Source organism: Drosophila bipectinata, chromosome XL (genome assembly GCF_030179905.1).
Source record: "Drosophila bipectinata strain 14024-0381.07 chromosome XL, DbipHiC1v2, whole genome shotgun sequence".
Classification (NCBI taxonomy): domain Eukaryota; kingdom Metazoa; phylum Arthropoda; class Insecta; order Diptera; family Drosophilidae; genus Drosophila; species Drosophila bipectinata.
The window spans coordinates 2,546,331-2,563,354 of record NC_091734.1 but is presented as its reverse complement, the minus strand read 5'-3'; the positions used below and the strand labels follow the sequence as shown (position 1 = coordinate 2,563,354).

The 17,024-nt window shown below is 36.5% G+C and overlaps 2 protein-coding genes across 3 annotated transcripts; one reads left to right on the top strand and one right to left on the bottom strand.

Annotated features, from left to right (window-relative positions):
* Positions 1 to 1,783: 1,783 nt before the first annotated feature.
* On the bottom strand, positions 1,784 to 2,597 carry bou (glycosylphosphatidylinositol anchored membrane protein boudin). The gene has a single exon (XM_017243872.3). The coding sequence runs from the start codon at positions 2,480 to 2,482 to the stop codon at positions 2,003 to 2,005; it is 480 nt and encodes a 159-aa protein (XP_017099361.2). The 5' UTR covers positions 2,483 to 2,597; the 3' UTR covers positions 1,784 to 2,002.
* Positions 2,598 to 7,604: 5,007 nt separating this feature from the next.
* On the top strand, positions 7,605 to 16,957 carry ogre (optic ganglion reduced). Of its 2 annotated transcripts, XM_070277657.1 has the most exons (7): positions 7,605 to 7,910; positions 8,084 to 8,234; positions 12,131 to 12,580; positions 13,748 to 13,855; positions 15,106 to 15,261; positions 15,323 to 15,675; positions 15,809 to 16,957. In XM_070277657.1, exons 3-7 carry the CDS (start codon positions 12,332 to 12,334, stop codon positions 16,029 to 16,031), a joined length of 1,089 nt encoding a protein of 362 aa, XP_070133758.1. In that variant the 5' UTR covers positions 7,605 to 7,910; positions 8,084 to 8,234; positions 12,131 to 12,331; the 3' UTR covers positions 16,032 to 16,957. The 2 variants fall into 2 exon arrangements, with proteins under 2 accessions (XP_070133758.1, XP_017099389.1); XM_017243900.3 differs by lacking the exon at positions 7,605 to 7,910 and having other exon boundaries at positions 8,023 to 8,234.
* Positions 16,958 to 17,024: the final 67 nt, after the last annotated feature.

The window sequence follows — 17,024 nt, the reverse complement described above, 5'->3', positions numbered from 1 at the left end:
TTTGATATCAGGAAGCAGGAACAAAGGATAACACTCTCTCGCTCGCGAGTGGTGACTCTCTCAGGGATTTGCCCCGTGGGTGGGAGAGATCCACCCCCAAAAAAGGACTAAACATGACGCAGCAGCCTGGAAATGTGTGTGTTTTTTTCCGGGATATTCCATTCCGAATCTAAACACGTTTTTCAGTCTGAAAATTTTATGGGGTTGTCGAGAGAGATTTCTTTTTTTTTTTTTCTTCGGGGGTTGTTGGCCATATCTCTCTATATCTCTCTATAACTCTCTATATTTATTTATTCTTCCTCATTTTGTGGCACTCACCTCTCCTCTACCACTGGACTGCGACTTCTGGTTGCAGCATGTGGCACACGTTTCGAAAATCTCTGGAAATTTACGAGAATTTTCCAAATGCATTTCGTCTGCATTTTAATGGTTATTTATAGACTCGCTCTTGGCAATGACCTTGAACATCTGTTGGGAAAATTCTCCCAATCCTCCCTCTCAGAATCCAAAAATATATATATTATGATTTTGCTTTGCTTCGATGTTATATAAATTAAAAATCACATGAGTGAGATTATAATGATGATTTCATATTGATAAAAACAAAATCATAGTCTTGATATCATTTTGATGAATTAAGACCCTACCATCAGATACATTTTAAATGACTTTTAACAATATAACACCTCTCCATCAACCTTCGTTACTATCTGTATTATTAAAAATATTAAATAAGAGGGAAAAAAATGGAATATTTTTGTTGTCAGAGGAGAGAGACAGGGCAAAAAAGGTGACACTTGAAATGCTGATAAAGAATCGACATATTTGACGATTAAAAGTATTTACAAATATGATTCTAAATTCTGGAAAAAAAAAATCTACAGATCTGTCACCTAAAATCAAAGCATACAATTGTTACTTATGATACCCCATATATCATTATGATCTTTGAACTTATTCCCAAGAACCTCCCAATTTTCGGGGCGTGGCTGTCACAGAGATCGTTGCCCAGCACGAATTAGTGTCGCATGCCCCAATGATAGCGCCTCAAGGCGCTTTCAATTTAGACAATTACGCAACTGTCCATCTTGTCCGTCTGTCCGCCTTGTCCGCTTTGTCCGCAGTTAGAGGGAGTATAGACGGACAGGTTGCGCTCTCTTTGAGCTTAATCAATCAGCCGCAAATTGAGCTGAGCTGGCTTAAATGATCTCGTTCAATTGCCAAATGAAAAGAATGTCAAATCCAATTCGAATTCCCATTCCGATTTCGATTGATCGGAGGTCACTTGAGTTGTATCGGTCGGTTCTTAAAAGGTGACCGCGAATCGCCGCGGGGAATTGGAAATCGCTACGATTTTATAAAACTATGTCATGAAGATCAAATGGCGACGATTGGTACAAGGTGAGTTCTTCTATTTTAGGTAAGGTTTTTTAATAAAATTTCAAGATATGAAGAGGTTTATATGTTAAACATATATTTTTTTAATTTTTTATAACTTTAGAAAATCTTAAATATAATATTTAATAGACTTTTTCTTAATAGTTTGAAAAACCTTTTCAAAAACCTCAAACTCAAACGTCTTGGAAAAAAAGCTCAAATTGCGCAAGCGTGGCTTACAGAGCTCTTACTCTATCTCATCCTCTCTTTCAGTCTCCGCTTACAATCTCTATCTCTTGCTCTCTCTCGCTAATCGATCCCCAAACTCACCTGCTGTTTCATTTCCGCTCGTTCCTCGCTCAATCATTGTTTCGTTCCACTCCCAAATAAAAACATCGTTTGCAGGTTAGATTTATACGAGTTTTTTTTTTCTTTTGTTTTTTTTTTTTTTTTTCTTAAAATACTAACAGTGTGTATGTGTGTGTTACAACTTATAATTAACAAACTTAGATATTATGCAAAAAAAAAATATTTTGTGATGCGGCTTTTTTTTTTGTGTGTTTACAAAGCTTTGTCTGGGTGCTCTTCTACGCCTCCCCCCCACTCCATGACTCTCCCACTCGGCCTAGTGACGGGCAAAGAGCGAGAGAGTGAGAAGGCCGACAACAGCAGCCACACCCCATTTACCGTTGCCCCCCGAAACTAGAGAGGAGGCGGCATTGCAACCGTCCGTATCGCAAGTGTATATACAGCTGCGATAATCCATCCGATCGCCCTTATTCCGGACATAATCACAATAGTTGCCCAGATCCTTGGAGCTGCAGAAGCGCTTCGCACCGATACCGCCCTCGAAGCGACCCACATGCTTCACACAGAACTGCGCCCCATGGACGCTGGAACAGTTTTGGGGCTGGATGTCCGGTTCGTCGTAACGCTCGAACCATTCACCGCACTGGAACGGCTGATCCGTATCGCTGGTATCGCATACGTAGCACTCGATCCCCGATACCGTTACAATTGGCAGGCTTACCAACACTAATAGCCCCAAGACCTTAACCAACGGCCAGAGGATTGGGGCGATCGGGCGGTTTGTTAGGGCGGGCATTACGTCACGCAAATTACAAATCGGTAATATTTATGAGACGAATAAAAATATGATTAATAATTATCCAGTATTAGCGTCGCCAGCAGATGCCAAGTTTATACTGAAGCGACTCCATTTCCGTTCGTTTCACGTGCCCACCTTCAAAAAAAGAGAGAGAGGGAGCGAGTCTCCCCCTCCCGAAAAAAAAGCGCAGAGAGCGCAGCTCAAGAGAGCGGGAGAGCTGTAAGACTGGCTTGATTCCAGCCAGAGCCTATGTCTATTTTGTCTATTTTTCTAGGGACCCAAGGGTCAAGACCATAGATAAGCCACTGGAAAATGATAGCAAAAGTACTGAGGTTTTTTGAAAAATATATTCCAAAGGGTTTTAAGCCAGGGTTGTTGAACTAGTTCTAAGAGTAACTAGTTCTAAACAAAAAGTAACTCAAAAATACAATATCTAGCTTTATGAGATATATTTTGTATGTTTTATAAAGGAATATATCTAAAAAACTGATAATTTTGTATCTTAAAAGTTTAAAGTTTCTAAAAAAAACTAAAACCTTCAAAAACTTAGTCCTTAAAAACACATTAAGCCTTTTTAACTCTTATTTTAACAAATATTTTAAAGCCAATATTAAAATATCTCACTTTTAGACAAATCTGCCATCACTAGCATGGAGTTATTTGGCCAACTCTCTTGCCTGACTCTTGGGGTTAGTTGGCTTAAAGAGAACCGGTTACCTGGGCAACGGGCTCAGGGCTAATATCTAGGGCTAGAACGTCTAGAGAGCGAATCCTTTTCGCCGGCGCCCTGGTAATCGATGTTATCGATGCAATCGGTTATCGACGTTGACCTCAACTTTTTCTTGTTGTTGTTTAACCAGCAACAGGTAAGGCATTTTATTCGTGACGTGACTGAAAAGAAACAACAACAACAGAAACACTTGAAAAAAGAAAACAAACGAGCTCACAGATACAGATACAAAGATACAGATACAAAACCACAGAGCTCAGCTCTTTTCTGCTTTGTTCTTCTGCCAAGTTGATTTCTGGCGTTGGCATTTTTGGTATGCTTTCTTAGGTGGTTTTATAAAACCCTAATACCCTTTCAACTCCAAGGGGTATGCTAGTTTTAAGACGAAATATAAACAATAATATTTTATAGGAAAGTAAGGTTAGAAATTCAAAGAAAAAGGTCTAAAGCTCGTCTCCCTTTTAAGAAAAAATAATTTTTTTTTTTCAAAAATAGAGTATTTTGAAGCTTCGATCTCTTAGTTTGATTTAAAAATTTTCCTGTTCTTTTTAGAGGAACCAAACCAAACCAAAACGAGGGCATTCAACTTCTTTCTGTGCGTTTCTTCTGCTGCTTCTCTTCTACCACTCCAAGATTCTTCGCCAGAGAGAGAAAGAGAGTGGTGGAGACGAGGCTTTCGCATTGTCAACCACCGATCGGGCTATAGATACACCCAACACCACCCTCCGCCACCCAATCTTTTCAAAAGCCAAGCCCACAAGTTGGTAATTGAAAGCCAAGCGGGTTTTCTTCTTTTGGAGATTCTTCGCCACAACTTGGGATCCAAAAGTGGCCATGTTTGGAATGCAGAAGGGGAACCCATACCATACCATATCACAATCCGCACTTGTGCACTCTGTGTTTCCACCTAATTATATATATATAGTCGATTGAACATGATCTTTACTGGCCTTTAATTTTCAGAAATGAAATGTCTGTGTCTATGAGGGGGAGATCCTCAAGTGCCTAGAATGTTCTTCAAGATCGTTTTTCGCTGTACATATAATGGATAAGTCAAGTCCCCCAAGATAACACTAATTTATAGGATTTCATTAGGGAAAAAGACCCAACAAATGGTTATTACTTTGGAAAAACCTAATAAAAAACGATCATAAAATATATTAGGCATATATCTTGACTATAGCTATTGATCTTTATTTATTACAAAACAAAAAAACATCCCAATGACTAATCAAAATTTAACAACTTCTTTAGAAAGCTGTAATATCTCTTCTTTTTTTTACGATTTTGTCGGGCCTGTCCCTTTGTTAAGATTTCTACCGAAAGACATCTATATTTAGTAACTCTCGATGATTTTTCTCCTGTCTACGTGACGAATGGACATTATTTTCCAAAACACAAAACAGATGCCTAGTCTTCGTCCAAATATAGAACTTCAGGGATGTTTGGGGTCCCGAGATCGTCGATCTGCCTTTTGTTTTCCAGAACTTTCCACACGGATTCCTTTTCATCACTGATTTTGCAATTTTTCAATAAAATATTTATTTTTTATAAAAGGTTGCACTAAAAGATACATTTGTATCTTGTATCTTTTAAAGATCATTAAGACTTTCATCTCTTTGATGTCCTTGAGTTTTTTTTTTCTGTGTAATATCCAGCCAGACATAAAAGGAAGCTGCAACCCCCTCTGTTAGCCACCCTCTCGTCCCTGCAATCTTTCTCGTTTCCCTTTTCCCACTCTTTTCCGTTCTTTTAAGGAAACAAACCAAAAAGGAAGTTGCAAAACAGGAGCAGCTGCTGCCACCAGAGAGTCACAGACTGAGAGAGAAAGAGAGCAGCAGAGAGAGAGAGGACCTTGGCCTTGAGTGAAATTGCGAAACTCTCTCTCTCGCGAAGAGAGAGCCTTGAGTGAAAAGGGTACTGAGTGCTTTCTTTAGTTGCATCCATCCAGTTGTTGCAACATGCGGAGATAAATCCAAAAGGTTCGTGCGCCCGCTCACGTACTTACGTGCCACGATATTGATACCCTCCGATACCTGGCGGTATATATAACATATGTATAGGGGCGGGGACTGGAGGGGCGTGGTGCGTCGGTGTTTAATGGCCAGATTGTGACAGACGTGACACTTGGCCGAGTGAAAGGTCCGAGACACGGTTACCTCTTTGTCCGAATGTCTTTTTTTTGATTTCGAAAGTAATTTCTGGGGTGTGGGAACTTGGTTGCAATTAGGTAATACAATGGGTAATATTTTGATATTATTCCCAAAAATTAAAGTGATTTTTTTGTGTCCGCTTAAGAGAGGATCGTTTTTATTTTACCTCTCTCACTAAAAACTAGGCTGATAATAAATAAATATTGTATCTTTTTAGCAAAAAACCTTCAAGATATAATAATTTTTCGCATTTTTGGGTATATTTACCTTTTTCAAGAACCCTGTCCGCTTAAGAGAGGATCAGGCATATGTTTCTTTTTTTCTTTTCTTGATTTTGTACTAAAAATAAAACATAATACTAAGCATTATATGTATTTGAACCGAAAATAATCTTTAAAATGTCTAAAACTGCAATACTGTTCTCCTATTTTCGATTAAAGTAACATTTTTTTAAGACCCCCTGTCCGCTTAAGAGAGGATCAACTATTTTTGGCTTTTAAAGGACGGCTTATAGGAAAAAAAAGACAATCTAAAACTGTGTTTTTTATATATTTTATGCAATAAAATAACTTTTAAATGTATATATTTCCTAAATTTTAGCAATAGACCCCCTTTTTCCGACCCCCTGTCCGCTTAAGAGAGGATCCACTATTTCTGCCTTTTAAAAACCCAGCTTATATAACACCCCCCACAAAAATAATTACTGACATCCATCACAGGCCCATGTTTGGTCAAAACTTCAACTTCAATCAGGGCCTGAAACCGGGCTTGGAACTCCATTGACTTGCTTCTCGTGTCCGCGGGAATGACAACGCACTTAACATTTTTGGTTTTTTTTTTTAAGCCCGAAAGTGCCCATAAAAAGGCCAAGTCAAGTCAGGAGAAGCGGGCCCCAAAAACAAAAAGCCTCAAAAAAGCAGCCTTAATTTAAAATTAAAAGCAACACGAACTCACCGCATGATACAATAATAAAGATGGGGAGGGAACTTGGCCCGATTTCTTGGGGGCCAAAAAAAAAAGGGTTTCGCGGGCCGGGGGGCCTGAGAGGTGTAACCCATACCATTATCAAGCTGAAATGTGGTTGCAATCTGTCCCCCCCCAACAGGCACATAACTGTAATTTGAGAGCTGGCCATATTGGTGGAATGATTAAGTGACTCAATGGGTGAATGAAGGAATGAAAGAGTGAGGGGAGGCGATATCATTCGTAACCAATATCCCATAGGGATGTTATTTATGGAAAAAGCACGTTCTATGGGGAGAAGGATTCCCAAGAAATCGAGAACTTTACGGAAATCGATAAAAATATATATTGTTTGGAATTCAATGTCAAATCGAATTCTTAAGACTATCAGTTTCTTAAATCTTAAGAGGTTTTTTTTTTTTAAATTTAAGATTAAAAATAATGAAATAATAACCAAATTATAAAAACTCTCAAGTCTTTTTGTTGAATTGTGAAATATTGTTTAACTTAAACAGGTTTTAAATAATATTTCCATAAAAAATTATAACTTATGATCACTTTTTTGTTTTTTTTTTTTAACTTTCTCCTCCCTCCTTCCCCTCATTATTTGTCTTTCTTTATTCTAAAATCAGGTTTTTGTTTCGATTTATGGATGAACCCGCACTTTGGAGATCATTTCTCAAGACTAGACCGCTCCCCAAAAAGAATTCCTAGGTTTTCATAATTTTTTTTTGGAGATTTTCATGACTCTTCCCCCACCTCCCAACAATATAAAAAAAAGCAGCCAAGCAAGAAACAAAAAAAAAACTACAAAGCTGAGCTGAATACAAAAAAAGGGGGGGCCCTGTGAGTGGGTTTGAAGCTGAAGGCAGGGGGGGGGGGGGAGGATGGTAGAATATCTTCGCAGCAATTGCTGCTCCAATTTTAGTTCATTGCGAGCGATCAGTTTAATTTAAGGCTTAATTCGTTTAAATAAACAAATAAAGCGGCTCAAGAGTGACAGAGACAGGACACTAGAGATGGAGCAAGAGCAAGAGCCAGAGAGAGAAAAAAGAGTGACCACGCTCAAGCCAGAGAATGGGGGGGGCCGACCGACACGTGTGCAGTTGGGCGAGCAAGAGTGGAAGAGAGAGAGAGAGTGAGTGAGAGCCAGAGAGCGGCTTGAGCTTGGCAGCAGCTGAGAGCGAAATGAGCGTGAACTGAGAGTGAGACTGTGAGTTTGAGTTGCGGTGGACGGGTTTCGGGTTTTTTGAGTTTGAGTCGGCCCAGCCAGGCCACCAGGCACACTGTGTGAAACGTGAAAATCAAGCGGCACAGTCGACGGCGACAAAAGCCATTGCGAGCGCGTCTACGCGGCGCTCGAAATATTACAAAAATATACAAAAAAAAAGCCAAAACCATTCAAATACAACAAAAAAATCATAAAATAGAAGGCAAACAATCTATAAAAACCGAGAGACAATACGAAACGAGATTCGAGAAAAACTAATTTTCCAAAACAGAGAAAATTCAAATACAAAAAACATTTTATCCAAAACACACATTTTTTTTCTCATATTTTGGTGTGTGAGTGCCCCCTGTGAGTGTAAAAATTGGCGCTTCTTCTTCTTATTAATATTGTGCGCGTTTTTTTTTGCAATTTTTTTTTGAATTTTTAATTCTTTCAATTAAAAAATAATACAAAAAAAAAGAAGAGCAAACAACTGCTTGGCAGCTGATTTAAAATTTTAACAATAATAATAATAATAATAGGAAGCACAAACAAACACCCACACATACAAACACACCTGGACACACGTTGCAAGTTCAGCTGCTGTGACAAAAAAATACAAAAAATAAAGAAAAACAAAAGCAAACAAAAAGAAGATCCCCAAAAAAAGGAGCCAAGACAACGGAATTTTGCGTAAGTCTTACTATTAAAAATAAAAAATACAAAAAAAAAAAGAAACTATATTAAGAACATGTAGTATTACAAAAGAATGCATTCATTCTTCATCTTTCCATTGAAAGCTGTTGAAAGAAAAGCTTTTATAAACCGAGCTTTGCAATTGATACAGCTCAATGGATGAAAAGAGATAGCTATAGCCGGATCAGATAAGTTGTATAATCGCTTAATCTTCAATGATTAGAGCGAGAGTATGCAGTCTTTGAGTAATACTTTCAAGAAGTCATTTGAAGAGTGGGTATTATTCATCTGCCACATCTGTTCTTTTGAGAATCCATTAAATCTTAATGATCTTCTGAATCTTAATGGTGCTTCTTGTTCTTTCAAAAGAAGCTCCCTCCCGCCCCCTTGTTTTTCTCACCTTTCTTCTCAGGGGTCTCTCTTTCATACCAAAAAAATCTCACTCTCAGCGGTGAGTTAAGCTTAATGCACATTTTCTTTATTCTTGGGGACCCTTCTTTATTTTCTTAAAATCTTCATGGCTTGGATTACCTTAGAAGTCGTCGGCTTCGGCGACATCCGAAAGATGATCTTCCCGCCCCCTTTCTGGTCTCTGTCCCCCCTTTTTCCTGCTCCAACGGAAATGGTCAATTTAGATGGCTCCGAGAACAGTGGCGACTCATTGTTTTGGTTTTGTTCCCAAGCATGTGTCTCCAATCAGAGAAGCAATTGCCCCCCAAAGGGAGACGAAGCATCCAGCTACCTTCTTTTGCGGAGAATGGGTTTACCCCCTCCCCCGAGCCTGACCACCTTCTTTGGGCTTTCTCCCACTCTATGGTTTATATCCCTATTATGTGCACGCTAGTTTGCGGTTTTTATTCGATTCTAACTAAGAGATCCTCCCCGAGTTGCATGCAAAGTTTATGCTGCCGACCAGCTGCCGCTTGGATAGATCCCTAGAGGTGGCAGCGTGAGGCGATAGTTTAAGAGAACTTAAACTTAATTAAAACTTTAAAGATTAAATATTTTAAATGCTTATCTTTAAATAATTCAACATTAGTTTTTTTTTAATATAAAAATACTTTTCTTTTATTTTTTTATTTAAAAACTATTAAATCTTTATTTTAAATCTCATACCTGCTTCTAACCATTTTGATAATGTTGTCTAATTAACAAAATTACCTTCCTGCTGATCTATTTTTCATTTCCTGTGTGCGTGAGTCACAGAACCGCCTGCAATGTCATCTCTAGCACGTAACACACACACACTCACACACACTTATGTCCAGCCAAAGGGCAACTTCCGCTTTTTGGTGGCCAGCTGCTAACCAAACAAAAGGTAGACCTAAAACATGACCCAAAGTCGTATACCCGAAACCCTAATGGAAACCAACTTGTTTTTCCTTTCTTTGTTTTGTTGCATTTTTTGTTATTGTACAGTCGAACCCCCCCTTTAATGACGTCACAACTTCAAGAGACTCGGGCTCAGACTCCGAGAATTGTTGGCAGGGGGTGGTGGGGGGAAAAAAACTCAAATTCCAATTGCAATTGCAATTTTTTTTTCTGTTCTCGTGTGCAACTGCTGTTTGTATTCATGTTAAGGTTAAGCATGCCATTGCTTTTAAAAAAGACTCTCAAACAACAAAGTGTGTAAATACAAAAAAATCTAACATACAGAGAAAAAAAATATAGAGATTTAGAAATATTTAAAATTAAGAAAAAGGAAACAAGAGCGTGATAAATTAATTTTATAGAAATTCTAATCTCTAAAAAAATATAGAGATTTAGAAATATTTAAAATTAAGAAAAAGGAAACAAGAGCGTGATAAATTAATTTTATATAAATTTTAAAGCATGACCAAATATATTAGATGTGGTACATGGAAAACATTATAGATACCTAGTACTTCTAGTATCCTTTAGTTTCTTAGGTTTTTCTTTTAGAATTTTTATATTTTATACAAAAAAAAATGTTTTAATATAGTCTAAATAATATTTAACAAATATTTATTAATAGAAAAACTATAATATCTTAAAGCTTAATGCCAAATCTGTAATTTATAGTCTTTTTTAGAAAAAATGATACTTTTTCCCCCCTAGTTACTCTCTTAAAAACGTACCATGCCCATTTAAAACCCCCATCCCTAATCAGATAATCCCCTAATTTATGTAACCCACTCCCCCTAGTATTTCCCCCAAAAAAAGTGTTTTTTAAGCGTCGGCACGTCCGTAACATTAATGCAGTGTTGCAACAACCTTTTCGCTGAACAATTGGCAAACCTGACACCTCCCCCTTTTTGGGGACACCCCTTTCGTGTCAGTCCCCTCTTCCCCAAAATCACAAAAAAATGCCAATTGTAAAGCTTAATTGTAAATTCTGAAAAATTCGCAAGCAACACTTTCCTGCTCCCATGGCCTTGGCAATGAAACTGCATTGGAAAAAATTCAAGAAAATCAACAAGTGCAACACCAGCTGCATGTGTGGCAATGGCAGGAGGGCCAAGGGGGGAGGGGACTGGGGGATGGCTGGCTGGTGGTTGCAAGGCGGGTGAGGGGGAGGAGAAGGATGTGGGCGGCTAGCCATTGTTTATGGCTGCAACTTAAAAGCTGGCAAAGTCAGTGGATTCAACGAAGCGTGCCACGAATGGGGCAACAACAAAGGCTATGGAGAAGGGGGGGCAGGTGGGCTAAGGGGAGGGGCACTGGCCAGGAAGAAGACAATTTATATGCAAAAGTTAAGGGGGGGGAAGAGGTTGTCAGGTTTTTTGTTTTGTAAATAAATTAAATGCATTTATGCAAGGTGTTCTTTTTTTTTAATTTCCTAACTTTTGTTTTAAAAATATAAAATATAAATGAATAAAATATTTTATTAAAAATATATATACCTTGATTTTTAACTATTCTATTAATTGAATCATTATCTTTTGAAAATTAAATCTTAATATAATACCCTATTAATTAGAAATAAAAATTAGAATCACCTTTTAAAATAAAACTAAACCTACAAATATTCTTAAACTTATAAAACATACCACTAGAACTTCTCCAGACAAATCTATATAATTTTTAAGACTAAAAAAATTACCACAAATTCCATTTCTTCTTAAAAATAAACCTTACCTAGCAATTCTCTTAGAATCTCAAGAGGTAACCCTAGCCCACCACTGAAACTAAAAATTCCAAGCTGATCAATCAATCAATTTCAAAATAAATAAATAAAGGTATATATATGTATATATATTTCTATATATAGAAGACAATAAACTGGAATTTGATTTATTCGAAAGAAGCCGACTAAAGAAATTCCAGAATACACGATTTCACATAATTGAGGCAGGGTCTCTGATGGCGTTTGGGTCAACTGCGTTGCACAAAGATCGCCCCGAGGTGCAATGCCCCCATGAGGCATATATATATCACGTATGTATGTACGTACTATACACTCCCAGAGTACTGAAACGAGGGAGACATAGGTATATAGAAGCCCCCAAGTGGAGCAAATGCCAATTGGTCACTTAAATGGCGCATCAATTCCCTCCACGAAAAGAAGACCAGAGCGAAATGTGTTTTTAATTGAAATTGAAACCGTCTCAAGATTCTATTAGTTTATGTAAATTTATATCAAGCTTGGAACCAACCATAAAAAAATAAATATACAAATTTAGAAATAAAAACAATCTTTATTTCGGCAAACTTCAAATGATTGGGTTTGGTTACGTTTTCCAATCAGTGGAAATGTACTTCAAAGATACAGATACTAAGATAGTGTATATTGTTTGCCCAACTACACACAGAGAAATACAAGTTAGTGATAAGAAATGAGGGTCAAGTGAGTTTTATTTTTAAATCAATTACTAGAAAATATATTTAAAAAAATGTAATTAATTTTCTATATATTTTTAATATATTTCCAGTTGATATGCACCGCAAGTTAAAGGCTATCGAAGACCCTAAAAACTCCAGAGCCGGCAAGAGCAAGTTTAAAACTCGTATTGCATCTAAAAATCATTAGAAATATTTGATTTTGATTTTCTTTGGTTTTGGGTTACACTGCCAAAAAAAAAGGAATATATATAGATTCCTGATTCCCGCCAAGATATCCAAACTGTGCCAAGATGTATAAGTTATTGGGTAGCCTGAAGAGCTACCTAAAGTGGCAGGACATCCAGACGGATAATGCCGTCTTTCGTCTCCACAACTCCTTCACCACGGTGCTCCTGCTCACCTGCAGTCTGATCATCACCGCCACTCAGTACGTGGGCCAGCCCATCAGTTGCATTGTCAACGGTGTGCCACCGCATGTGGTGAACACCTTCTGCTGGATCCACAGCACATTCACTATGCCAGATGCTTTCCGTAGACAGGTAAGTTACTAAATAACTAAATAAATACCTTAAATATATGATATTCTGAAGAAAACTTTGATAATCACCAAATTATGAAAAAGTGTGACCATCTTTCAATAGAATACTCATCATTTAAGTTCTTGGTCACACTAAATAAAGGTTATTTAGAGGTTTTTTTCAGTAAAATGCTTAAATATTTCTACAAAAAAAACCTAAAAAAAATAGAAAAAAAAGGTTTCTCTTAAAAGTTAGGTTTAAAAAAATTTATAAATCCCTGGAAACCCCATTTTGTATTCCCCAAGAAACATATCTCAACTATTTCCGCTCAATAGTTGAAGCTTCCTTTTCCCCTTCTCTTGAAAACAATTTAATTGGCAGATCTCTTGAAAGACCCTTTTTTTGTTGTTTTTTTTGCCAAAACCCTTCCCAGACCCATCCAAAGATTTATTTATTTTTTTGTCTGGCTGGGTCTTTTTTTGTCTTGCTGTCAAGCTGAGCTTTCAGATTTCTGTACGCGGGACACGTCCGACCCTCCGAAGGTATGATATGTGTAATACATACACATATAGTAATTTATTCCAGCCTATAAAGCAATTATAAACTGGGCGTAGTCGGTTTTTTTTCCCCCTTAACTTATGACACACTGAGATTTCTTTAAAAAAAAATATATAAGAATATATAAAAATAATATATCCTACAAAAGGTATTTATTTTGAGAAGCTCGAGATGACATAAATCATTAATAATAAATAAATAATGTATTTTTATAAATTTTATTTATATACCTTTTTTTGAAATTTTTCTCAGTGTTTAAAAGACTTCTGAAGTCTCATATTTCATGAAACGGCAGGAAACAAGGCCTCCAACATATCCTTTGGCACTCCAATGCGTAGTTGTCCGATTTCGTGGAAATATTTTTGGTTTATTTTTAGTTTTCTTACATTTTTTTGTCTTATTTTTTTGGTAGTTAGTTTGTTGAAGCGATCAAATTACTTGCCAAGAGAGAGTAACTAAGTTTAAGGAACAAAACAATTTATGAGATTTAATGGAAGTTATACGAAAAGGAGCCTTTAATAATTTAAAAAAATACATAACCTTTATATTATAATTTAATATTTAATTTACAACGTTTAGATTTATAAAAGAACTTAAAATAACTAATTTTTATATTAATTTTCTTTAAAGGTTGGCCGTGAAGTAGCCCATCCCGGTGTGGCCAATGATTTTGGTGACGAAGATGCCAAGAAGTACTACACCTACTACCAATGGGTGTGCTTTGTGCTCTTTTTCCAGGTGAGCTTAATATTAAAATAAATAAATGGATAAGTTTTTATAACTATATTATATACAAATTATTAGTTTTTTGCCGGGAAAAATGTGCATAACTCCACTAATACTCGTCGGATTTAGAAATGTTATACTTTTCCGATGTTAGAACTCGGAGTAGAATCATTTTTAATCAAAATCTAGCGATACAATTTTTGACTCATTTTTCGAAAATTTTTAAAGGGGTACCCTCATGATTTTTACCAAAAATTTGACCAAATTTTTTTTCATCTCATATTTGCAATATTTCGATTAAGATCGAAGGGTATTGGAAAGTTGATTCATAAATGGTATTCCTTTTTCAAATCGGTTGCGAAATAGTTGAAAAATCCAATAAAAATTACGTTAAAAATTCAAATATCTATATTTCTAAAATGCTATAATTTTTTATAAAAATACAATCTTTTTTCTGTGTATTATTAAGTCGTGGTCTCGATTCCCGACAAAAGACAGAGCTTCAATTGAGCTTAATTAAATGCGTGGCATATGCGTAGTGAAAAATAGGGGGAATTTTGGCATACACTATAAAAAATATTATTGTTTTTTCTATAAAGAATTTAAAAATCGAAAATGCTTCAATAAAAATAATCAAGAAAATCTAAAGTAAAGAAACTTATCGCTTAATCCTAACTTACAAGTATGTAGTAATGTAATTATTTTCTGTGTAACTTGATCTGGAAATCGTGAATTGGGAAACGGGATGGGGAACGATATTGATCTATGGGTCAACGTATTGCCCAACCTCAAGTGACGGAAGCTGGCGGCAAAAATGTCTCCGAACTTGTGAAATACCAAATATAATTAATGACTTGCTAAATAGTTTCAACAACAATACCAACAACAGTAAGAGCTTTAATAACAACAGTGGCAATTACAACAGCAACAATTGTGGCAACACCAGCAACTTCAACAACAATGTGTCAATTGCTTCGACAGTTTTCAATAAAGATGTTTGTTGAAAAACACTCAACATTCCTCCGCTAATGCGAGAGATGTCTTGAAGGCACTTGGGTGTTAAAAAATAAAATAAGAATAGAAAGGAATAAAAACTATAGTTTTTAAGATTTTAAAACGTGCTTGAATCTAAGATATTTTATTTAGAAAGCTTTGGTAATAAACTATCGATATTTTTTCGATAAGTTAGATAGCTTTTTCTTTCTAGAATACTTTTAAAATATATATAATTTATTACAATACCTCCTTAATTTTTCTTCTAGGCCATGGCCTGTTATACGCCCAAGTTCCTGTGGAACAAATTCGAGGGCGGCCTAATGCGTATGATCGTTATGGGTCTGAACATAACGATTTGCACTCGCGAGGAGAAGGAAGCCAAACGCGACGCCCTTCTGGACTATCTGATCAAGCACGTCAAGGTAAGAATCTCTAGAAACAGCATCTAAATAAATATAATTATAATATCTCTTATTATTTTAGCGTCACAAGATGTACGCCATTCGTTACTGGGCCTGTGAGGTCCTGTGCTTTGTTAACATCGTCGTACAAATGTATCTGATGAATCGCTTCTTCGACGGCGAATTCCTTTCGTACGGAACCAATATTATGAAGCTATCGGATGTGCCTCAGGAGCAGCGCATTGATCCAATGGTGTATGTGTTCCCGAGAGTCACCAAGTGCACCTTCCACAAGTATGGTGCCTCCGGATCGCTGCAGAAGCACGACTCTCTATGCATCCTGCCCCTGAACATTGTCAACGAGAAGACGTACGTGTTCATTTGGTTCTGGTTCTGGATCCTGCTGGTTCTGCTCATCGGGCTGATGATCTTCCGGTAAGGTTAATGATGGCGACCGTGACTATGTTTATGGCGACCGTGACATTACTTTTATAATTTTATAGGAAATCATTTTGTTTTTTGTTCGTTAACTTATTGGAATATAATATATTTTTAAATATATTTCCAGTGCCTGCATCATCTTTATTCCCAAGTTCCGCCCCCGTCTGCTGAATGCCCGCAACCGTATGATTCCGATGGAGATCTGTCGGCCATTATCCCGGCGTCTGGACATCGGGGACTGGTGGCTGATCTATATGCTGGGCCGCAACCTGGACCCAGTCATCTACAAGGATGTGATGAGCGAGTTTGCCAAGCAGGTGGAGCCCTCCAAGCACGATCGTGCCAAGTAAACCTGACCTATAGGCCTTGAGACCGAAGGGAATGCGAAAGTTAGAGAGAGAGAGAGATCCTACCTTTATTTTTTTGACATTTAAACCTCCTTTTAAAACTCCCTTGGACACCTCAACTCAAAAAAAAAGGATTTTTTTTTAGACCCAAATCCAAATTCAGTTTTTGGACTTTATTATTTTTTATTTTTTTTATTTAGCACAAATCATACTAATTAGTTGAAACTCCAAACCAGGACAGATGATAGTTCTGTGATTAAACTGACCACGAACCCTTCCCCCCCGCATCCTTCAAAAACAAAAAATAAAAAATGAAACTCTTTAATGAATTAATCAATGATCACAACTCGAATCGCTTGGCAGAAAAGACAAAAAAAATCTGAAAACGGCAGAGACACATCACTTTTCTTTTATTTTCGAATTGTAACTCAAAAAAATGATGAGATTTTCCTTGAAAATGCGTTTTTTTTTCTGCAAAAAAAAAGAAAATTTTTTTTCCTAATTTTAAAATATAATTTAATGCGTAGCTTTTATTTATAAATAGACAACATCCCTAAAACAGAGAAGAAAAAATATGAAAAGAAGCAGAGAACCCCAAAAAAACAATGATATTTTTGCATGAAATTGAGAAAGAAATGTTTAAACGCTTCGGATATCACCGATAATAATAATAATAAGAATAATAATAACAAAATAATAAATATTGCTTTTGAGTCTTTCATAATAATAAGTCTGTAGCGTTTCAGCGGCGAAATAAATAATTATTTTTGGGGATATAATATTGTGAAGAGAATAAAATGCGCTATGTTAAGTTTATTGTGTAGTTTTAGGCGAAAATTGCAAAATACGGTTTTATATATGTATCCATAAAATATACATATTTCAAACTAAAACTTATAAAAATAAAAATCTTTTTAAAACTGGCGAAATTAATGGGTTTTTCTATATTTTCTTTTAAGTTTAAAGTTTGAATTTTTAAATCTGTGGATTGTTTGT

What these genes read in the sequence shown, in the direction of transcription:
- bou (XM_017243872.3), bottom strand. Translation starts at nt 2,482, where the DNA reads ATGCCCGCCCTAACAAACCGCCCGATCGCCCCAATCCTCTGGCCGTTG.
- ogre (XM_070277657.1), top strand. Translation starts at nt 12,332, where the DNA reads ATGTATAAGTTATTGGGTAGCCTGAAGAGCTACCTAAAGTGGCAGGAC. An exon ending in ATCTGATCAAGCACGTCAAG is followed by an intron (nt 15,262 to 15,322) that starts GTAAGAATCTCT and finishes TTATTATTTTAG; the next exon opens with CGTCACAAGATGTACGCCAT. An exon ending in ATCGGGCTGATGATCTTCCG is followed by an intron (nt 15,676 to 15,808) that starts GTAAGGTTAATG and finishes ATATATTTCCAG; the next exon opens with TGCCTGCATCATCTTTATTC.